General features: G+C 37.0%; 1 protein-coding gene across 50 annotated transcripts in view; it reads left to right on the top strand.

Moving 5' to 3' along the window:
* The window catches only part of Mlip (muscular LMNA interacting protein), a 243710-nt gene that overhangs the window by 149826 nt on the left and 68540 nt on the right, over window positions 1–25344 (top strand). For 21 of the 50 annotated variants that reach the window (XM_029543234.1, XM_029543231.1, XM_029543238.1 and 18 more), the window contains 4 exons: window positions 9466–9531; window positions 9612–9695; window positions 9819–9878; window positions 19536–19580. In XM_029543234.1, the coding sequence (XP_029399094.1) occupies window positions 9466–9531; window positions 9612–9695; window positions 9819–9878; window positions 19536–19580 (255 nt within the window). The remainder of the gene's footprint in view (window positions 1–9465; window positions 9532–9611; window positions 9696–9818; window positions 9879–19535; window positions 19581–25344) is intronic. The other 29 variants (XM_029543237.1, XM_029543235.1, XM_029543229.1 and 26 more) reach the window with 3 other exon arrangements.

Genomic DNA, 25344 nt, shown 5'->3' with positions numbered 1-25344 from the left:
GCCAGGCGAACACCCCTCCTTGGGTGGGACAGGCGCCGGACGACCGGGACCAGACCCGGGTCCCTCCTCAGCAGTCCGCTCTCCAGCGCACTGGAGTAAAGATGGCTCCCCTTCCGGTTCCGGGAATTTTCTTTCCTGGTCTTGTCTATTTGATGTTCTGTGTGAATATTGGATCTCTATTGGTATGTCTTTTTTTTTTTTAAGTTTGGGAATGCTTTCTTCTGTGATCTTGTTGAAAATGTGGGATATGCTATTTACCTGGAATCTGTCTCCCAGATTATATTCTTACAATTAAATTTTTTTCAGGGTATCCCACATTTTCTGTATGCTACTTTTATTGTTCTTAATCATATTCTCTGCTAATTTCATCTGGGCCTCTCCTTTGTCCTCTAGTCCCACTGTTCTATTTTCTGTTTGGTTCATCCTTCTTGTAAAGTTTTAAGTTTTCTAGGTGGGATTTTTGAATTTTTAAATTGAATCTTAAGTTTAACTTTAATACTCTTCAGGGTTTCTATCTCTTTATTGAATTTTGTTTTCATACACTGAATTTTCTTCATTTTCTTAATTTCCATTAGCCCCAGGTTTGTGTTTCACTGTGCATATTTCAGATGTTTTCTCTTTTTAAACTCCATACATTTATCGAGTTGTGTGTATCTTTCAAGTCTTTGAATTCTTTGATAACATTATGATTGTTATTTTAAATTCTGTATCCTGGGGGTTTATCTAGGTAATTTCCTCTGGCATAAGGTGGGGTTGGAGTAAAGATATTGTCTTGATTTTTCATATTGCTTTTATTTTCGTGATGAGATTTGGGTATGTGAACTTCCTTTATTAGTTCTATGTCTGATACGGATAGAGCAGTTTTGGTGCAAAGAGAACATGTGCAGGTTACCTTGGGCTCATGATCTGGGTGTGGCTTAGGTGGAATGAGGTCAGGTAGACACAGAAGACTGGGTTGATGTGCAGTGTCTGCATCTGGGTCCAAGACTGGAGTATGAAAGCAGATCTGGGGTTAGTGAGGATGCCTGGGGACAAGGATCAGGCAGATTCACCTGGCTAAACCCTGGAGAAGAATGTCAGGATCTGGCCGAATGGAGAAGTGGTGTGAAGGTCCTATAGGTAGGAGGCAGGCATGTAAGTCATGAAAGAAACTTAGAGATTGGTTGTTGTATAGGCAGTATTGATCAAACTAGGCTAGGGCACTAGGTGTAGCACAAGGGCTAAATCTGAGGACTCGAGGAAAATGCATGGATAGATCACCAGTATTCACCCTGGAGAAGGATCTATAGAATCTGGCTGGGTAGTAGGACAGAGTAAGTCCCATTGAGTAGCAGTAACCAAATAGCATTACTCAAATTGATCCCTTTGGTGGTTCATATTTCCTGCTACCTGTCCCAGTGTTCTGGATTCACGAATGAAACACACACACACACACACACACACACACACACACACACACACACAGCCTTTGTACTTTTATATACCTTAAACAGCTCAATGGCTGGGCCATTTCCTAACCTCCACATGGCTCCCTCTACCCCCAATCATATTCCCAAGTTGGTTACTTACTAATCCTATATTTCATCTTTGCTGCCTTAAACCCAAATGTGCAGTCCGCTTGAGCCATAATCCCCAATACCTACATGATGGCTCTGTTCTCGCTCTTCCTCACCTCTCAGGCCTGGAGCCATAATCCCCAACAGCTACATGATGGCTCTGCTCTCTCTCTTCCTCACCTCTCAGGCCTGGTGTCTTTCTTCTTTCCCCAGCATGGCAGCTCTCTCCCTTTCTGTTCCTTTCTCCATCTCTTGCCCAGGAAATCTATAAGTCCCACCTCTGTCTACCTGTCTAGCCACTGGGCCACCAGTAACTTTATTTACCAATTAAAACCAACTGGGGGCAGAGTCCCTCAGTGTCTTACATGTGGGACACTGCAAATAGGTTTTTTGGGGAACATATTTAATACAAGAATATGAGCAGCTACACATTGGTTGTACTTTTACTGAATGATTACAGAAGGCCTTCTGCTAGGAGGGAAGTTATTTTAGACATGGTGACATTTAGCAATGGGACAATGCAGTTGTGAGAGCTTCTGTCTTGAGAACTAAAGGATGCGATGCATATTTTATCATCTTCACAACTCAGTAAAGAATTTGGTGTTTAGAAAAGCCTCATAAACTCCCCCAAAGCAGTACAACTAGGATGTGTGATTAAACTAGAGCTCAGACTTGATCCAATTTCTCCCAGACTTATTCTGATTACTTCCCAGCAATAAGAGCAGACATATTCATTGAAATACTGAGCAAGAGGTAATGAGTTTGGATTCCTTTTTTATAATAATTTTATCGTTAGTTGCTAAAATGTATTTATAGTCTCATAAAATGAGAATGACATAATATTTTCCCTTTATGAGAAAATATTTGAGGGAATTGGACACAATTTAACTTTGAGAAAAACTGATTAAGCCAGAGCTCACAAACATCCTGATTCCTTGTGATGCTGAGAGAGGCAAGGCTCATTACAAGGACAGGATCACTATATGGAGGTAAGACCCAAACTCCAGATGCTCTTACTGAAAGGAAAGTCAGATGTGAATCTTCCTTCCAGGAAGCCTTGATGGGATGAATTTGAAACTAGAAACAAACAAACAAACAAACAAAAACAGAAAACAAACACAACAGCATCTAAAAATAACACAACTGCCTTCTGTGTGAGAGGAGCAGGCATCGAATCTTCTCAACCTCCAGAATTAAAAATACCAAGTAAGACAGAGCTCCTCAGATTTTGAAGTTCATAGACGTGCCATGTGAAAGGAATATACTTTGAATAATAGTTGAAGATCTTTAAAAAAATTGTATTTGTATATTTCTACATGCTCTTTTGGCTTTTTAAAGTAGAAGCTTAAAGCTTAAATGTTTTTAGATAAAAAAATGTATCATAGAATAGAAGCTATATTCTATGGCTATTAGGAGTCGGTTAAGTTGATGCATCTGACAAACTACCTATCATAGTCAATCAAAGATATATTTTAGTAAAATTCAAGGACAATTTGCTCCAATATACTCATTTAATATAGTGTGGGCAGTCACACTATCCCCAAATCATAGCCTTACTTCCCAATTCTCATCATCTCTTACAGCTTTAGGAGAACATTTTGACATTCATTGGCTATATTTCAATATTTCAAGTAGCATAAGAATTATGTTTGCCTGTGGTAATTTTCCACAGACTAAAGTATTGACTTCATTTGGTTTGGGCTAAAAATTTCATTTCATGAATATTTATCACGTGCTAAGGCCTTGATGGCAAAAAGTTGAATAGTAATATGTAACATTCTTATTTTTTTGTTAAAATACTCAATTTATGGTGAGATCACATGCAGAGTCCTATAGCCAAATATTAGGCAGAGCCTAATACTCCTGTGGCATAGGGGGAGGAAGGATTGGAGAAGCCAGTGTGATCAAGGACAGGACAAGAACATGGCCCTCAGAATTACATAACAAACTGATGTGGACTCAAGTGGCCTCACAGAAATCAGGGAGTCTGTACGGGTCTGACCTAGGTTCTCTGCATATATGTTATGGTTGTGTAGTGTATGTGTGAGACTCCTACCAGTAGGATCAGGGTCTGTTTCTGACTCTTTTGCCTGCCTCTGGGACCCCTTTTCTTCTACTGTACTGCCTTGTCAGTCACCTTGACGTGAGAATATGTGCCTGGTCTTATTGTAACTTGTTATGCCATATTTAGTTGATTTACCTGGAAGTCCTTACTGTTTTCTGAGGTGAGGTGAAAGGGGGATGGATCTAGGGAAAAAAAGAGAGGTGAGGAGGAGAGATTGTAGGAAGGGGAAGGAGGGGAAACTGTAGTCGGGATGTAATATATGAGAGAAGAATAAATAAAAATAAAAAACACTCAGTTTGAATCACATGTCTATAGTATTTTACTGAGAGCTACAATAATATTACTTATGTCATTTATCTATTTAACTGTTTCCTCCTCTGTTTACCCTTCAATCTATTCTAAATACCTTTATTGATTCATTGATCACAATGGAACAAAGACCCAATAGACTAGAGACACAATTGAAAAAGCACGCATGATGCAATAATCTTTTTTGATTGATTGTGTGTGTGTGTGTGTGTGTGTGTGTATGGGGAGGTAAGTTGATTTTTGGAGTTGTCTGCTATTTTTTTCTCCCTTAATTACTTGAGACAATGTTTCTCAATCAAATTTGGAGTTCTCCTGTGTGGCTAATTATACTATCAAGTTTGCTTTGTGTGTCTATCTACATCCTCTAAAGATGGAAATACAGGGGGACCACTATACTTACTCTGAATTTATGTGGGTTCCTGGGGATATGAATATGATTCTCATACATGAGTGACAAGCATTTAACTGCAGAACTCTCATTTCATGATACAGTATTCTTTAAGATTTCCAAAATGTATTCCTAACCAGGGAATGGCTAAATTTGGAGTGAGGTTATCGGAAGACATTTGGATCTTCACAATAGGAGGGGAATTCCATATGTAAACTGAAATTTAGAGCAAGTCAATTCTACAAAATATAAAAGATACAAAATTCAAGGAACACAAGGAGGTCTTTGTGGAAAAAGATTAGCAGTAAGAAGTGCATGGGCAAATATTGCTGGGAAGTCAAGGGATGCCATTCTCTTTGCTGTGAACCAAAGGGGCACCATATGCTTTGCTGAGAAGTTGAATGGTGCCATCAGCTTTTATGTCATGTTTAGCCTCCTATACAGAATTTGGATTTAATTTCTTGAATTACATGTCTCTGTGGAATCAGGTGACACCTCATCTTCTTGACACTGCAAAAGCTCCTGTTACAGTTCTTCATTATTCTCTAGTATAACTTTTCATTTTATTTTATGACTTCATCCCCTGTACTCTGGTTACCTGTGACCACGCACATTATATGTAAATCATTGTGGTTACATCTTGAAGGTCAGACTCTCCCTTGCCTACAGGTTAAATAGCAGAGGAAAAACACTGTATTGGGGGAAATTAAACTTTCCGAGTTAGCTTTTATGAAATTTTTATTCCCTTCTTCCATTTCTCATGATTAATCATAATTTTAGAACATAAAGGAAAAAGTGTAAGAATAATTACTATAAATTTCTCCATTGTTATTATTAATTTCCCCAATTTTATTTTCTAATACAGAGAAGCAAAATTTGAAAACAAAAGTTTCAGACAATATTTTCCTAAATAAGGAATGCTGAGAGTGGAAGCAACAGTTTTCCCTAGGGAAGAACATACCAATTGCATGTTCAGTACCACATTGTCATTCCTGAAAACACAGACAAGTAACATAGGACTGAACAGGATATATATATATATATATATATATATATATATATATATATATATATATATACATATACATATATATATGCATATAATAACAATTGATGAAAAAAGAGGCCATGAATTTGAAAGAAAACAATAATGGATACTGGGAGGTTGTAGAGGGAGGAAAGGGAAGGAGGAAATGATGTAGTTATACTAGGATTTCAAAGGTTAAAAAATCCTATTAAATGATGAAATTTATCTTTCATGTTCCTTTATCTGAATCTTAGGAGTATATTCCATGTTTATATCCTATATCTTCCAGACACAGTGCCTGCTAGTGAAGACTAGTAGTTTTAAATATATGACAATTCTTGCTCTATTAAAATAGACAAAAACAGATTCTGATGAGCAATGAGTTCTGTGTTTCCATGGCTGATGAGACACTTTGTAGTTAGGGTATGATAGCATTAGAATAATGGTGAAGATGTAAGAACTAGGAAGTGAATGCAGACGAGAAGGCAGGGTGGCTTGTTATTCTAAACACTGTACAATCCAGTCCACTTGAGAATTGTCTTATTTGTTTGTGTACAAACACACCAGGACACATATATGCAAGTGATCATTCTTTTTTCTGTTGAAGGCTATTACCTTAAGGGATCAGACATTTGTTCTAATTAGTTTGCTAATCATATTTTATAACCTTTTATAATTGCCTTCAAACACATTCCACATGTTTTTGAATGACTTTAATGATGATAAATTGTCAAACTTTGAAAGTGAATTAAGACTAGGTATCTTGGAAAATTTCCTGTAGCAAAAGTCTTAGAGTTAGTGATCAAAAATTTAAAAGATGAATGGGAATAAAGGGTTAAAAGTGATTCTAGACTAAGAAAGGTTAAAGAAGAGGTAAGAGCATAGTAGAGGAGAGAATATTGGGAGACAGAAATAATACTAAAGGCATTTGAAAACGTCATATAGAAACCCACTACTGTAGAATCTTCTCTATACATACTCTAAAAGACTAAAAATGAGGTCTCCCTTTAGGCAAGGCAACAATAACCCTACTAGACAACGCAGACTAACAAAAAAGGAGGTAGATTCTTGGTCAGTGAGGTTTCAAAGACCCCAGAATATTATAGGCTATTGCCAATCTCTTTGGTTACTCTCTAAAACTTGAAGATATTATCCTGTTGCTGAAGATATCACACAACTGAATCATAGGACATAAAGCAATTGAGCTGTTATTGACCTAGAAGATTCATTCCTATTGGATAGTTTCCTAGTGTAGGAAGTTGCTATGTACACCAGTGGAAGTACAAAGCAGTCATCAGTCTTATGCAGCTGTGGACCTTGTGGGATATAATAATGACTATGCTTGATATGACATGCCCACTGGTACAATAGTAGCACAAATGTCACAGGAGTAACCAACCACTTTCCATTGGATTTAAGACCTGCTCCTTAAAATGAAAATTATACCTAACATTATTATTGGGACAAGAATTTTAGGTTAGACAAGTCATAGACCATACAATATACCTCATTACTATTATTCTGCGAAATGGATATAGTATTAAATAAACTCTTAATGACATCAATATACCCATAAATTAATGCATCTCTTCCATTTGCAATAGATGGCCAAGGTATAGAGAATAAGAGAATTTAGCATGCCTGCCTTAAATGGGACACACATACCTTTTTCATTCCTTCCTCCATTTGTCTCCCCTGCCTTCCTCCTTTCTTTCTTTCTTTCTTTCTTTCTTTCTTTCTTTCTTTCTTTCTTTCTTTCTTTCTTTCTTTTCTTTCTTCCTTGTTTCAAGACTCAGACATCACTGAAAGATAGAGTAGGAAAAATGTAAAAGCCAGAGGAAGTAGATGAAGCCAAGGAAGCATGTTCTTCTGGCGACAGCAGGGTAGCTGTTCATATGAACAGCAGTAGTAACAGCACGCACAAAACCTTCAGAAGCTCAAGCAGACCAAATGCTCGCATAGAAAGGGAAGGGTCCTACTGTTAGGACCCACAACTGAAAATTACCAAATTCAGAAGGTCAATTTTATCTAACAGTATAGCCCCTAATAAGTTGACCATGCTCATGCTTTAGTTGAAGGCCACACATCCAATTATATTTGAACAGCATAAGTTGCCCTTGATTGGAGAAAAAAATGACACAAAGGGGACTGAGTAGAGGAGGGGTATATCTGGAAAGGGTGGGGGAGGAAGAGTAAACATGATAAAAATATCATAGCATGAAATCCTCAATATAGTAATAAAATGTATAGAAATAGGTAGAACGTTATGAAGTAACCATTTCCTTAGGTAATTTTGAAGTAAACTCTGACATTTCTATTTGCTTCAACCTAAGAAAAAGTTTGACAACAAAAATGTGTGTAAGAGGAATCTGCATGTTGTCACCTACTGTTTATTTGGATTCTGATGCTATTCTGAAGGTGTTGAACTCACCAAAAAGATTGTCAATCAGGCAAGGTAAAAAAAAAAAAAAAGACTGGGCTGAGAAATCCAGAAACAGAATTTGCACCACTGTTACAAAACCAAGAATTTTTTAATCATTGAATTCTCTAGGACAAGATGGATGAGAAAAAATATTTACAAAGGTAAATGGCAATGATATTTGCTTAGGGTAGGCAAAAGTAACCTTTAGACAGAATCCTATTTTTAAGTGGTTTTGAAATTTGAATTCACAAAATCTTAGGGTTAAAAAATTTGTGAACTTAAAATATTCAATTAACTTGTTTAACTTTGCTTCTGAAAATGGAGGGGTAGTCGACATAGGGGCAGCTGTTTTGCAGAAGTAAATTCAGGAAGATGCTTCCTGCTGTAGATAACTCCCAGCTGATACAGGGCCAGACTGACTGCACAAAGTCTTGGATTTACTCTCTAGCAGCAGATAAACTAGGCATAATGGGGCCCCATGTCTATAACCCTAGCACTTGGGAGATAGAAGCAGGAAGACCAGGAGTTCAAAGTCATCTTTTGTTACATAGAAGTTGGAGGTCAGTCTAAAATACATGAGGCTCCTCCATTACAAAAAACCAAAAAACAAAGAGGATGGTTTGAAGTTACTAGAATAGGTAGGAAGAAATTACAATGGAACAATATTCAGAAGAAGAAAATTATACTTTGTTTTTGCTTGTTTTATTTTGCTTGCTGGCTTTATTTATTTTCTTTCAAGGCAGAATAGGTAAAACTTAGCAAAAATCTAAAACCTTGTTGATATTCAGAGAAAAATATGTGAGGTCACATAAAAACTGGAATTCAAGGGGATGAGGGAATTCTAAAAGTCTCCACAAAAGAGACTTTTAGACCCCAAGTGCTGCGTCATAAACTCTGGGTACCACTTATGACAAGCAGAGTATAGAATAGCTGAGTAGAGACTTGGGCTGGTGTTCGGTATCAGGGAGGCAGAGTGTAAAGCCAACGACTAAAGGAAGGGCTGATGAGGTGGCCCAGTAAGGAAAAGCACCTGCTATAAATACCATCAACCTGAATGAAAGCTAACTCTCATTGGAACACCATGGTAGGAGAGAATTAATCTTCTGACCTCCACGCATACATGCATCATGGCATACATTAAATAAAGGAATACAATGGTATTTACGGAATTATAACAGCATCATGAGGTGTTTTTTTTTTTTTTTTTTTTTTTTTTTTTTTTTGCTTATAGTTCATAATTTCTAGTCATTCAAAGAAACAGGAAAATGCCACCCATATTCAAAGGAAAATATAAATTCATAGCAACAACTCCAAAGTTTTGCAGATGTTGTCATTAACTAGCATGGACTTAATCTTTAGCTTTTTTCAAAGATGCATAAGAAACGAATCATAGCTAATGAGTTAAAAAAAAAAAGGAGTTAAAGCAAAATAGAAATGTAGAGTAGGGGTGAAAAATTAAAAATAGCTGTCTGCCTTTAGCATTACTACACCATAGATTAGAGACACTGATTTGCGAGGAGGAAGTGGACATATGTGAAATGTGTCTTCGTGTCTGAGAATATCTTACTAAATGATTCCATTAATTTTTTTCTCCTTAGAAATACTGAGGTTAATTTCCAGGGCTTCTTTGTAAGGGTAGCACTACAACATTGTAATCAACACGAAACCTCATATGAGAACTGTTTCATTTATCACTAGGCACTAGATGAACCAGCCAGGACTGAAAGCAACTCCAAGGCCAGCGTGTTAGACCTACCAGTGGAGGTAATGACTTCAGCTTACCCTGCTTTGGTATGCTATCCCCAAATTCACTGCTAACCCGTTCCTGATTTCGATTCTTCCAGTTTTGTTTCCCTGCACAGCTCAGGCAGCAAACTGAAGAGCTCTGTGCTACCATTGATCAGGTCTTGCAGGACTCCTTGTCTATGGTAATGCTGTAGAGTAGAGTGTGCTATCCAAACCTTTGCTTTGCTTTTCTTCATTTCCCTCTGTCTTGCCACGATGCCTCATAGGCTTGGTCTTCCCCTTTCCTTTGTTCTTTTCTTTTCCAGCATTCTTCTGACTCTCCTTCACGGCCCCCACAGACAATGTTGGGTTCTGAAACAACCAAAGTATGTATATATTTATTACAGTATACTGTACCATTCAATTTTTGCATAGATAATTTCAAACTGTCATTCAAGACTCAGCAGTAACCTAAGAAATCAACTCAGTAGCTAGCAATCAGGGTATACGCAACAAAGTATAGTGTTCACTCTTGCCCCTGTTTACATGTACACACATAGGTCAGTGTTCACAGAGCTGCAATGTAAAATTACTTTTAGCCATGAGTCAATATCAAACAGTTTGAAAAATCAATATTTCAGGTTTGGACTATAGCTTCAGTATTAATATAATTTACATATACTTAGAAGTGTAGATATGAAGTTGACTAAAGTACCACTCTGGTAGCTCTCATGTGGGTGTTAATTCAACAGTTCTTTGTTTCTTACCAATTGAATTGACTTCACTGTTCTATGACTTAAATGAGCAGAACTTTGGAGACTTTAGACTGTCAGAAGAATTATTCTGTATATTTGTTTTTCTTCTGCATAATGTAGCTGTTAACATTTGTTAGGGCAAAGGATATAGTTATCTAAATTTATACATTCCAAGGCTAATGCTGCTCTATTCATCTCAATTTTGAAATACACTTTGTTTTTCCTTTATGTATAACAATATTCCTTTTTGTCATTTACAGACTTATTTTTTCTCTTTGATTGAATACAAACACCTTTACCATAAATTGTTTACAATGGGATACATAATAATGTATCTGAAAAAATTTAATGTACAGATGCTCATGACTTAAAAGAGTAGTCCTCATTTTCCGTTGTGCAGTTACAGATAAATATCACGAATTTTTGTGATATTTTGGTGATATTGGCAGTTTCCTTTGCTTCAAGGATCTATTGTGTTCATACTATGGGCTTGGGCTTTGAGGCACTAGGAAGATAAAAAAACCCAGGTGAAAATCCTAGGAAGTTTATTACAGTTGTGAAAGAAGAGATAGAATTTACTCTGAGATCTACATGTGGAATGGAGTCAGAAAGACCAGTGATACTATTCTTAGGCCAAGGCATAGTAATATATGAATTTCCTGAGGTTACATGACTTATTTATGTGAGGATGTTGAAAAAATCAGGGTATTTGAAATTTCATGAGACAGGGACAAGCAGCATAAAGCTAGTTCGAGAATCTATTTGTTATGATATAAAAATTGGAACTGAAGGAAAATATAAGAATATAAAAATGATCATTCTGGGTGCTGGGAAGAGGCTGCTGAGGAAGTCAGTTTTACAGTGACTGACAGTGAACTGGAAAGGTAGATTCAAAGGAGCCATGGAGAAGCAAATGGCTTTGGGGCTTGATAATAATTCACATATGAGCAATAAAGGAGAGAAACCATGAATGAGTCCAACATCTCTGCTCAGGGCATAGTGAAATAGGTGCAGAAAAATGGAAGATAGAGGGTGTGGCAATTTAGGTAGTGTTTGTATGAGAATTGTATGAATGGAGTCACTCAGTCTGCATCTGATAGGAGAGATGTGGATATCACATATTGTGAGTCTGTCAAGAGTGCCAAGGAGTAAAACATCATAGGTAGGTAGAGGTTGATCCAGCCCAATATAGTAAAAAGGTTATGTTAGGGGCATAATTAGAGCAGAATACTATCATGAAAGCTGATATAGTGTTGAAGAGAATGGACTTGTTTATTGCTGACAAGAGGGAGGAAAAAGTATGTAACAGGCATTATGAAATTTGACTTGTGCTTTTTGAAACTAATTATTGATGCTTATAGGAAGATCATGTTCAAATCTACTATTTTATAAATTTCCTAGAATATAATCTTTTTTGAACACATTTTCTTGTGTGATGAAGTAAACTTATATTTACAATTTTTAAAATGTATTTTCTACATGTGTCTTATTCTATACTTTTATTTTTTGTCTTTTTTTAAATCCCTTTGCCCAGTTTTCTTTCAAGTCATACATTTTTATATATTAGTTTCTATTCAAGGTAAGATTGTGTTTATTTGGAAATTTAAGCCAGTTACATTTATTGTAATATTTGTCATATTGTAATGACTTATGTTATTATTAATATTTTCAACTTAAATCTTTTTGTCCTTTTTAATATGTTGATTTTTTTTTTTTGGTTTTTCAAGACAGGGTTTCTCTGTATAGCCTTGGCTGTCCTGGAACTCACTCTGTAGACCAGGCTCGCCTTGAACTCAGAAATCTGCCTGCCTCTGCCTCCCAAGTGCTGGGATTAAAGGTGTGCACCTCTATACCAGGCATTTTTTGTTTTGTTTTGTTTTGTTTTGTTTTGTTTTTTGAGACAGGGTTTCTCTGTATAGCCCTGGCTGTCCTGGAATTCACTTTGTAGACCAGGCTGGCCTAAAACTCAGAAACCCACCTGCCTCTGCCTCCCAAGTCCTGGGATTAAAGGTGTGAGCCACCATGCCCGGCGATTAATTTTTCTTTTTCTTTTGGTAAGTGATTTTTACTAATTTAAGACTGAAAAAATAATTAGAAAATTTTGTATTATATTTTGTTATTTTTGTGGTTGCACACACATTATGTAGAGTGATTGCTGAGTGTTGATAAACCATTTCACACTGGATGATCAAAGAAAGAGAGACACTCGAGGGTGAAGCTGCTTCAGAGGACTGAACCCTGAGCAGCTTTGCAGAAGCATATTTATTGATTGTTCTACAAAAACTAATTTTACAGTAAACCGTTTCTCATACTAGTCTCTGATCTGGCCTATGTGCTGACTGAGGGCACACATGATTCGCATGCTTCTCAGTCTTTACTGTGTACTATTTGCAGTGCTCAGCAATAGAAGAATTTCAAGTTTGCCAGGAAGTCTTGTGACTGGAGTCATGCAAAACCCATAAAGCTCTTTCAGAAACACAGCTCTACGAATCTTAGAAAGCAATCACTGATCAGATACAAAAGATTTCCTTAGGGCTTAGGTACACCTGAAAATAATCACAACACTCCTTGTTCATCCTAGATACAAGGCTTTACTGATTTTCTCACTACACATTCCCCCTTTGTATAAGATACATTTATTTATGTTGAGGATTATATTTATGCTGAAGGTTATACATTCTTAAAGTAAATACAGCTTTTTCTCTAGTGTGTTGTTGCACAGTTTTATATAGATAAGGCAGAACACATTTCAAGGCTAGTAAAGTTATTACAGCAAAATCAAGTATAACAATTGCTAGAATAAGTAATTTGTAAAAAATGATGCATAGGATTAAATTGAGCTAAGGTATCTACAAGCTTTCCACAGCATCCATTACAGTCATACCAGGCAATCCTTTTGAGAAAGTATCCTTAATTTCTTGATGTAAATCATGAGTCATTTGGGAAGAATTAAACTGATTTATCAAATGCATTTTAACCTTTTCCCAATCATACTTGCTTCCATTAAACTTTAAAGGTTTAATACAATAAGAAGAAACATTCCTACCACATCTAAATTTCATTTGTTTTTTTCTAATATATCTAACTGATTTCTAATCAGTATTACAGCTTGTCTCAGAGCAGCTATTTCATTAACTATCTCACCATCTATTTTATTCTGTTGAGCACAGAGTTCTACAGAATGCTTATGACTGGTTTTTAATAAAATCAGCAGTTTGAATTTCTTTATGAAGCATCAATCCAGTTGTAACAGCAGTAAGCAGTACTTCAATGACCCCCACAAAAACAGCATCAGAAAGTCCACTCATCTGGCAAGTTCTCGATGCTCTTTCAGCAAGCATCTGCACTAGTGTCATCACAGTTGAATCTAGTGTCACACATTCATGGTCTCGACCATTCCATCAGCATCTATAATGCTGATCTCACACTGTAAACTCCACAGTAAGGACTGAGAAGTGTGTGGGCAACATGTTCCCTTAAGCAGCACATACATCATATCAGATGCTCTGGATGAGGAATGACTTACTCTAAAATTAACTTTGGTATGACTGTTAATAACTTCTGCAAAGCTGCCCAGTTAGCTCAGTGTGTAGAACATGAATCGCATGGTTTTGGGTTTGAACCCCACATTAGGCACCAAATGTTGATTAACTATTTCACTCTGGATTACCTAGGAGGGACACCCAAGGATGTACTAAGGGTTTTCGGCAGCAGGGCGGGATAGCCTAAGAAGACAAGCAGCTTTGCAGAAGTGTATTTATTGATTGTTATATAAAAACTAATTTTAGAGTAAGCTGTTCCTCATACCAGAGCCTCTGATCTGATCTATGTGCTGCCTGAAGGAACACATGACCCTCACAATTCTTAGTCTTCATTGTGCACCATTTGCAGTGCCCAATAACACAAGGATTCCAGGTTTGCCAGGAATGTCTTATAACTGAAGTCATGCAAGGCCATGAAGCTCTTTCAGAAACACAGCTCCATGAATCTCAGAAGACAATCACTGATCAGTTACAAAAGATTTCCTCAGAGCTTAGGTATACCTAAAAATAACTCTAACACTCTGATGTTTAATCCAGATACAATGGTTTGTTTATTAATTTCCCACTACAGTTGGGCTTATGTTAAACTAATTACTGCCTATTTCAATGTTATATGAGACAGTACTTTTCATTTTATACTTGTTTTTAATCAAAACAAACATACAGACACATACTATTTGTTAGTATATTTTGGAGTTTTGTCTGAATTTTATGTACATACCTTTTAATTTCTCCTTTAGATCTATCAGGAATTTTTTATTTTTTTGAAATTGTGCTGATAATTGTTTCAACTTTATCTATTTGTGTATTTTGTGAACTTCATCTATGAAAGAATAATCTTCATTTTGCTCTTTCAATTAACCCTAGTTCCTGGGCTGAAAATATGGTTCAGTGAATAAAGATTGTGTCTTCTAAGTTTGATAGCCCCAGTATTACCTATAGTATTACCTGTGGTAAAAGATTAGCCCAGAAACTTAGAATACCCAAGATACAATTTACAAAACACAAGAAAACCAAAAAGCAGGAAGACCAACGGGTGGATACTTCATTCCTCCTTAGAATAGGGAACAAAATACCCATAAAAGGAGTTACAGANACAAAGTTTGGAGCTAAGACGAAAGGATGGACTATCCAGAGACTACCCCACCTGGGGATCCATCCCATCATCAGCCACCAAATCCAGACACTATTGCACATGCCACAATGATTCTGCTGAAGGGACCCTGATATAGCGGCCTCTTGTGAGGCTATGCCAGTGCCTGACAAACACAAAAGTGGATGCACACAGTCAGCTATTGAATGGAACACACGACCCCCAATGGAGGAGCTAGAAAAAGTACCCAAAGAGCTGAAGGGGTCTGCAACCCTATAGGTGGAACAACAATATGAACTAACCAGTATCCCCAGAGCTCGTGTGTCTAGCTGCATATGTAGCAGAAGATGGCCTAGTCAGCCATCATTGGGAAGAGAGGCCCCTTGGTCTTGCAAACTTTATATGCTCCATAGAGGGGAACGCCAGGGCCAAGAAGTGGTAATGAGTGGGTAGGGGAGCAGGGTGGGGGGAGTGTATAGGGAACATTCAGGATAGCATTTGAAATGTAAATGAAGAAAATATCTAATAAAATAATTAAAAGGAAAAAAAGATTTAAAGGACAAAAAAATGCAAGAAAAAAAAAAAAGACAAGAACTGACTCCTTCACGTTGTGCATTGACCTTTATGTGCATGCTATGAATATATATACACATACACAAATCAATAATGTAATTAAAATTGTAATTTTGCTAAAAATAGAATGTTATATCTTCTTTTTGACTTTGTCTATAATATCTTTCTCATATTTATAAAATATTTTGTCACATGACTTTTGTAACTGCAAGAGGGTGACCATTTTTAATGTGGCTTTGTAACCACTTTGAATATTGACCCTGAAATATGACATTGCTAATTTCTCCTATAGGGATCTAGAAGTGAATTTTTATACTGTGTATCTCTGCTGTTATTGTCTATGACCTACACTTCTTCCTATACTTCCTAAGTTATATAGATAATTTGGGTATGTAGGTATCTAGAACAGCAATAATAAATCCAAACACTAGAATTACAAGTTTTGTCAAGGTTCTCCCACTATTTTCAGAGTAAGAGGAAAGTCTACCACAGAATGCAGATGTTCTCTGGTACCATCTTCCCCAAGGCGAGTGTTTCCATTTAGTAGCTTCTGTGCTACTAAAAAATCATCATATTTGAGCAGGTAGCATCACTGTTATGTGGGTACCGCGTTTTGCTCTGTTCACAATACACCACACGGAGACCCTGTTAAAGTATTCCATTATGACTTTTGTCCAAAGCCTACATGTTTTCCCTGGAATATATGTCAAAGTCCATGAAAGATGCTGAAGTTCATCCTCATCCCATGACCCTCTGCTTATGGCTCTCTTCTAGGTATAATCCTGGGTGTCATCCCTGAGAAAGAGTCCAGCAGAGAACTAGCAGGAGCTATCAGGCCATGTAACTATGTAATAAGCTGCTTCCCTTTCTGCAGCCAGCACCAAGGAGCATGGTGACACAGTTTACTCCCAGAGTTTGCTCCTTTACTTGCCTTATCCCTGATGTTGCAAAATATTGTGAGAAAGTAAAGACAAAAATGTCTAAATGCCAACAGACAAAAGCTATAGATTAAATAACACCTGTAATTAATTTGAAAAACTTAAATAAACTGATTAGTAATGGAATCAAGGAAGACATTTTTCTTTGAAATTTGGAATTACTAGATCATGTTGTTGTGCTGGTGGGTGGGTCTCATGTTGAATGACTGTGAACTACTGGTGATACAAAAAAGTAGGAAGGCTACAGAAAAATTCCATCCAGAATCGGGTCTTAATTCACAAAGGAGTATGTTATGGTCTGATTCCTTCCTCCAGGAATTAGTAAGTGATCGATCATTGGTGTGATGGTATTATAATGAGACCTTTTAAAGTGTGACTAGGTCATGGGGATAGACTCTTTTTTTATTATTAGACATTTTCTTCACTTGCATTTGAAATGCTATCCACAAATCCCCCTATACCCTCCCCCTGCCCTGCTCCCCAACCAAACCACCCACTCCTGCTTCCTGGCCCTGGCATTCCCCTGTACTGGGGTATATGATCTTCACAAGACCAAGGGCCTCTCCTCCCATTGATGGCCAACTAGGCCATCCTCTGCTACATGTGCAACTAGAGACATAGCTCTGGGGGTTACTGGTTAGCTCATATTATTGTTCCTCCTATAGGGTTGCAGACCCCTTCAGCTCCTTGGTTACTTTCTCTAGCTCCTTCATTAGGGGCCCTGTGTTCCATCCAATAGATGACTGTGAGCATCTACTTCTGTATTTGCCAGGCACTGATATAGCCTCACAAGAGACAGTTATATCAGGGTCCTACAGAGAAAAATATCAGAGCTGAGATGGAAGGAAGGACCATCCAGAGACAGCCCCACCCAGGGATCCATCCCATATACAACCACCAAACCTAGACATTACTGCATATGCCAGAAAGATTTTGCTGACAAGGGATAGACTCTTAATTAATGGGATTATGAAAAAGTCTGGAGAGAAACTCTTTATCTCTTTTACTGTGTGATTAAACAAAAAATTCCCAAGTGTGATGAGACAATAGGACCTTACCACACAATGAGCCTGTCTAAGCCTATCTACCCTCTAGAACTGAGAAAATTAAATACCTGTAGTTTAGAAGCTACCCGGTCTATTGCATTTTGTCTCAGCCAGCCTGAGACATTATTCTTTGATGAAAAAAAAAGAGAGAATGGCTTTCACTAAAGAAGGATATATAATAGAAGACCCACATCCAGATATAAGGATAGTTATAAATTGAGTCTGAGAAAATTAAAAATAAAATTCTTGAATGGCATTCTTATTTCACATCAGACTCCTTTCAACAGAGTGTGTTTAAGATCATAACTAAGCACCATATCCTTCCACTTTCCTTTCTGAATTATTACTTCTTGCCCCCTTATGTTTGCTCATCTGCATTTTCCAAGCTGACTAATGTAGGGGTGTTTAGAGAGCAGCCCTAGTTTTTTCATTCCTTTAGTATGGTTATCCAGCCTCGTGAAAATCATAGACATGCTGGCAGCTTCTTATGTATGCCTCTCCTCCAGTATTTTTTCAAGTTTTAGATTCCTAACTATTTAGTCTTTGTTCTACTCAGAGCTACAAAAAAGCTTTCAAGCTCAGCACTGGTGAAGATGCAGTTAAGACTTTTTCTCTCAAGGGATCACACCCACCACCTTTTTACATTTGTTTTTTAGTATTCTTTCATTTGCTTAAGTCCATAAACTTTGCATGATTTTTTTTTCTCTTTTTGTCACATTCATCACATCCTCTTTTTTTCACTATAGTTTTAAAATACCTGTAGAATGTGATTATTACATAGCTTCTGTGCATCTAAACAGTTGCCATATTTTTACTGACCAGCACAGAAAAATCATTGCTACGTGGGTACCCCACTCTGCTCTGATCTTAGTACACCACACAGACATTCTGTTCAAGTATTCCTCTATAACTCCAGTCTAAAACCTACATATTTCTTCCCAGAATATAAGTCAAAAGACCTTAGAAGGTGTCTTTTATTTTTAGGTCTCTGAACGCTGTCATGATTTGTCCTTCTCTGACACTTTCTACTCTGCTTTGAGCCCTGGTAACCTCATTACTATGACCTGAATGTCTGAAACATGCCACCACTTAGCATAGTTATCTGATTCCAGAATCTTACAAGTTAACAATGAAGACTAACTATCATGAAGAGCAAGTGCTGTCTTTTGGGTCACACCTGAGGCTCAAATCTGTTTCTGTAATCTCAGAAAATAGACCTAAGGGGTACAAATTAGGGGATTATCAAGCCATCTGGATTGTGCACAGGTAAAGTTTATGACCATTTATTTAACATGAAATCGAGTTGTGGATGAGAGTTCCACAGAAATGTTTTACCTCTCAGATGTAAGAATAGAGATAAATGGATCAGAGAGTACATGTAGGATTTCTGTTCTTGTTTTACAAGCAGATGTGTCACATAAAGAGAGGAAGGCAGGATAAATGAAATATTAAACATGAGGTTTGATATCAATTCATATTAATTATTAATTGAATATTAAATAATATTTTGTTAATAGTAAACTAAGGGGTAATAGGACCAGAATAAAGTTAGTGAGGGCAAATAATTTAGAAATCTCACTGTAATATAGCCGATAGCAGAAGTATTAGAGACATGAAGGTATGGGTAAAGAAAGAGTTTTGAAGGAGGGACATTTAAAGTTGAAATTTCAGAGAGTTTCCATGTTATTCCTGGAGGTAAAGTTGAGTTTGGTCTTCAAAGTAAATGACTGAGATGGGATGAATGTCTTTGGACATAAGGAGTTCAAAGAACTGACAGAACAGAAATTTCTAGTGAATTTTGAGTCAGCCAAAAATGATAGACGAGCTGTGATTAGATACTGTGGGACTTACGGGTAACATTATCAATAAATATGAGGAAATTGCCAGAGTATGAAAAAATAACAGCCGTGGAGAGACTAACAAACGGGGACAATTTAATAAAGCAATCTTAAAGATGAATGGAATTTCGTCGGATTCAGTGGGACTCATGGTTGGAAAGCCTCAACAGAGAAAAGAGATTCATTTCTTCCTTAAAATCTGAACCTTTCATTATTCACCAATCATTGAGATGAGTAATTATTTTTATTTTCATGCAGACTCCTACAACTCATCCAAGAGCAGCCGGCCGAGAAACCAAGTATGTAAGTATCTTTCTAACCCTGCTTGCTACATTTTCAGTGGAGGCATGTACACATTTTAAACTGAGCTCAGCTTTGAATCGACTATACCGTATAAATTATAATTCACTCTTTCATAAGTGGAAACGGGTAAGATGCTATGCTTGGCCCAGACATAGGAAATCAGATATGTCAGATGTATAGCATAAAGTAACTGTATCAATTAAATTTCTTCTTAAATGAATTATTGTCTAATTCACTTAGCAAAACAAGACAGAATGGTATCACCTACCTTTTGTACCTATAATCATCAAAGCTTAGATGAAATTTATTTTTATAAGCACTGCTTCTGTGTTTAAGAAATAGTCAACTCATATGCTTGACACATTGAGGTTATTTCACTATTTAATTTTAATTCCACAGTTTAATTGAGTGATTAGTTTGTGTCTTTCCTGTGTTTAGGTTAGCAAGTAATTCAGTATCTGTTTATGAAAAAAAACCAGGGATCTGGCATCTGGAGTGATGGCTTAGGGGATGAGAGAATTTTCTACTCTTGTCGAACACTTAGATTTGGTTTCCAGCACCCACATGGCTTTAACTCTAATTCAAGGGGATCTGATACTTTTTATTTTTGCCTATGGAAGGCAACAAGCACTCATGTGGCCTGCATTTTCTCTCTCTCTCTCTCTCTCTCTCTCTCTCTCTCTCTCTCTCTCTCTCACACACACACACACACACACACACACACATCTTAAAAAAAGAATACTTACCCCAACAGATGTGTAGATATGAACTCACTCACTTAATTTGAAAAGATGCTGGGCTGGCTTAGTACGCTATGAACATGGTCCCTATGCATTCCTGTCATCTATGTCATGACTGTGGTTCTCATCTGCTTCCTCACAAACATATTCTGCTACAAATGAGACAGTTTCCTAGCAAGTGCTGAGCATCGAATCTAAAATGAACCATTAAACCACTCCTTTTGCAGCATATGCCACTCTCTCTAATCTGTCGTTTTCATCATTATCAAGGATAAATACTTATTAGACGTGGATTGTGTGCCATACCATCAATGCACTTCACACCTTTCTGCCTTCATTTGGATCTCCTTAAGGCGCACAATAAGCTCAGTGAAATTATTAAATTTTATCACATTCAGGAAATGATGCTTACAGGATGTGGCAGGAACATGGTTCAGAGCATTTCCTGGAAGCATTTGCTGTCAGTTTTCATTATTATTGGAAGCCCTTTGGAGGAATTCTCTGAAAGACTGTAGATGTTGGTAGGCTAGATCCTGATGGAAACTGTTGCTTCTGGGGAGGATCACTTGCTTTGACTTACTGTGCCTTCATTTTCACCCACAAGATAGGGAATGCCGATAGTCTTCTCACTTGATTAATTTAAGATTTATATAATCATTATGTGAACTGCCCTTAGAGCAGTTGCAACACAATGGAATTATTTATAAATTATAGTGCCTCTTCTCTTCCTTTCCCCTTCATTTTTGCCTTTATCTGTATGTCTTCCCTTCTCTTACACCTCCCTATCATTAGAAGACCAGAAATCTCATAATTCGGGTTCCTTGATTCTTTAGTAGGCACAAGGAAAAAAAAATTATTTAAAATTATATGGTTTTTTTTTTTTGTGTGTGTGTGTGTGACTTATAGATACTGTGGTCATAAGGACTGTTCCCAAGAAAACATACATAAAATACTTTTCTCACTAAACTTTCTCATCAATTGTTTCGGTTTCTTAGAGTAGACCACCTTTCATGTTTAGCAGCTGCTAGCTTTTAGCTAACCACACCCTGGGGAGGTATCTTAATGTAATAGCAGTTGGAATATTTCTGGAAGAAACGCTTCAATCTCCACAGAATTTTTAAAGTAATTCTTTTAAATTTTTTATTTATTTTTACATGTGGACTTGTCTGTAATGACTACTCGTGTGTGGGTGTGGAGACAAGAGGTTGATATCAGGAGTTTCTGCGACCATTTTCCATTTTATTTACCAGAGTGGGGACTCCCACTTGAACTGGGAGTGTGACACTTTAGCCAGTCTAGCTAGTCAGCTGGATCCAGGATCACTGGCTCCTGAGTGCTGAGGTTACAGGCAGCTTAGCATGCCTGGTAAGGGTACAGGTAAGGCCTAGGGTCCTGGGGCTTCACAGTGATCATCTAACTCACTAGTCATCTACCCAGGCACTTCAAAGGTTCTTTATTGTTAGACCTAGTTAAAGATGATTTTTCATCTCCATAGCCTGTGAGAACAGTTGAGTCATTTTAAGTTAACTGTGAATCATTAAACAAATTCAGGATCTGATTAGAACAAATACAATTTTAATTCTACTAAGATTCTTGACCTTAAAGTTTGTTTCCTGAAAAAGAAGCATTGATTTTTACTTTCTCTTACAACATAACATTTAAACGTGTGTCACCTTAAATATGTCCACATCTTTGGAGGGTATGTCTTTGGAAGAGTTCCTTCTATAATGGCAGGTAAAGGGCTTTTTTGTTGTTGTTGTTGTTGTTGTTGTTGTTGTTGGGTTTTTTGTTTGTTTGTTTGTTTGTTTGTTTGATGTCAACTTATAGACAACTCATACTTAGCAACACACAGCTGCTGTCACTGTGATTACTAAGTAACAGCTGATGCATTTACTCTAAGGAAAAAATAATACAATTTTTAGGGCAAGAGGTTCAGTTTAGCTTTAGGCCATTCTCTTATATCTACTTTTTGTCTTAAATGCAATATATCCTGACTTTTAAAAAAATGAGCAAGTCATAATTCATTTTTGAAATTTTAATGTAATGGATAAAACACATGATGTTTCACCAAAGTACAAACTGAATAGTTTTTACTTCATTAATTTCCCATTTTAGTTTTCTCCCATGTCCTGTCAGGACAACTTTGAGAAGTCTGTCGACTAAAATATTAGTATTTTACCCTCTTGGGAACATTAGGCATGTTCACATTAATAAACATGTTGAGATTCCATGTTTCATTAACTTTGAAGAGAGTCCTAGATTCCGTTCAAAAGCAGAGGCCATGCAGTTCACCAGCCAGTGTACCACTGAGAGGACAGAAGAAGGGCAGGATGAAAGCCAGAGAGAACTGTGCTGCTCTTGAGGGTATCTTGAGCAAGCTTCAAACACACTAAATCCCTAGTCTCAAACATAATCCAGGGATCATTAGTAGTTGGAAAACTAGTTAGAATTTCCCAACTCTGGTGTTCAGCTTCCCGCTTTATTCATTGATTTGGCAAATATGTATTGTACAAGTCATTGAAGTATCACTGGCTTGTGGGAGGTGAACGCAGTGACAAGACCCTCACTTCTGAGATGCAAATGCCCAGGGAGGCCACAACAAGCAACAAACAGAACAAAGGAAATGTTCACTTTCTTATAGAAATAAGGGGAACAGGCCAGAGAATTGAATACTATTAAAGGAAACAGACAGAATGGGCACTTTCTGGAGGCTAAGCATATCTGGATGCTCAGAGGATTTTCAACTTTCCTGTGATTAACAGATTAATTAAATAAAAAGGGCTTTAGGAATATTTATTTTGTGTGAGTCTTAGGCAGAAGACTGTCAGAAAGAAAGAAAGAAAAAATGGTAGAGAACAAGAGGAGGAGAAGGGAGGAGAGGGAGGAAGAATGGAAGGGGATATGTAAAGGAATGAAGGGAGGGAAGGGGTAAAATTGGTGTAAAAGTTCGTCTTTACAGATTGTCTCCCTCTCTTACAGTGTTTTAGGATGAGTGTGGATCAATGACACCCTCATTTGCTTAGGATAATTAAGGCTTTCTTATTGCTACTCCCAAGGTATGCTTGTCGCAAAGACTATTTTCAAGTCTTCTAGTTGAGGTATTTTTAAGTGCAATAGAAACACAATAGGGCTAACAACATGTTGAACATGTTAGTGTTAGGCCTTTTGTAGGACTGAATAGAACAGTTATCAATAGCATTTTATTTGACTATTAAACAGATGCTAAATTCAACAAGAACAGCTAGTGGCAGATAAACTTTAAGTAGTTAATAGGACCAGTGAGTCCTATGTGGTGAATTTCACTATTGGAAACTGTCCAGCATCCTCTGCTGCCTTCTTCTGTTGCTGGGAGTCAGACTCAGGTCCTTGTGTATGGTAGGCCACTGTTCTACCACTGAGATGTATCCCAGCATCCATTCTGAGACAGTTTCTATTCTCTATGTGGAACAATACATTTTATATTAAACTCTATGTCAGTTTTCATTCAGTCTTTTGTCTTTAGAAGGAAATTTTTCTCTGCTTTGCATTTGCCTTTATTATATTTTATGAACTATCACGTGTATAAATCTATTTCATTCATGTAATTTAAAAATCACAGCATGCACTCTTAATAAAATTCAATCTTAGGAAATAGAATATTGTGCTTCTAATGAATTTATCAAAAAGAAAAAAAACCCTTGGTTTTGGAGTAACATTCTATTTGATAATAACTTATTTCATGATTTTTCTTTTTTACATTTCATGAATTACTTTTAAGTTCCATAAAAATAAATGGTACAACCTTATTAAATATATGATACTTTATAGGTAAAATCTCATTTTAATGAGCTCAGGGAACAGAAAATGTCATTACAGTGAAAGAATATTGATTCCTAAATATCACAATATATTGAAAAATGTGTCAAACCTTATTAAGAAAATTTCCCACTCTATACACAGATATTCAAATAAAGGTCATCTTCTCTCATTTACGCAGCTCACACATTCTTCTTGTTGCTATGCTTGCAGGCGTTGCTATGCTGGAGTACTCAGGTGCTGCTCAGGGAAGGCATAGATCTTAGGGGAAAGGGTAACTTAAATCACACGTGAGGTCCAGATCTGCTTCCAGAGGATGAGCCCAGAGAATGATGAGTTAGAGGAAGAGCTGTGCACAACAGAGGCAAGAAAAGCCACTCTACCAATTATCTTCATTTACTCATTTTCCTGCTCATATGTGCTGCTGCAGTGCACAGGTGTATGTGAAAGGGGCTGAGGGAAGAGTGGAGGTTTCTATCAGGCTTTGTTCCACTTAGCATGAAGAGGATAGAGTCAGTTCTATGTCTTACATCCGCAAGAGGATATCAATCTATATCTATATCTATATCTATCTATCTATCTATCTATCTATCTATCTATCTATCTATCTATCTATCTATCTATCTAATCTTATGCAACTTTACTGTTTCTCCAATATGGCTTTCAAGGTAATGGAGTTCCAGACAGTGATTAGGCAGCCTGGTATCACTTTTGTGACTTTGGTATTATGTCTTTGGGAAGCAAAATTAGTTTCTCCAAGGCTGACCAGCATAGCTGGGGCCCTATGTAGTCATTTGTCTTTCAGAGATAGCCACATCCTCACTTTGCAGTCTTCACTCTTGGTTCCTATGGAGCCTAATTGCTAAGTAGGACATGGTCGCACATTATTTTGTTGTCAGCACTGTTGTCAGGCTGAGCAGGAAGGTCATGAGGTTGAGCCCATCTTAGGCCGTAATGAGACCCTAGAAAACAAACAAGCAAACAATACTCCCCAAACCCAAACTAACCAACCAGAAAATTCCTATATGTTAAAAATGTCACCTTATTGAAAATCTGCTATACTACTTTATGAAAATGTATACTGATCTTTAATTGACAAATAATTTTATATCCATGGAATACAGTGTGATGCCCAATTTGTGCACACATTGTACAAACTTTGATCAAAGTAATCTATTATATCTCCCTACCAAATAGTATGTTTTGTCCGTGGTGAGAATTTTTAAAAA

This window comes from Mus pahari, chromosome 10 (assembly GCF_900095145.1).
Source record: "Mus pahari chromosome 10, PAHARI_EIJ_v1.1, whole genome shotgun sequence".
In the NCBI taxonomy this organism is placed as follows: Eukaryota; Metazoa; Chordata; class Mammalia; order Rodentia; family Muridae; genus Mus; species Mus pahari.
This window is presented reverse-complemented; position numbering and strand designations above follow the sequence as displayed.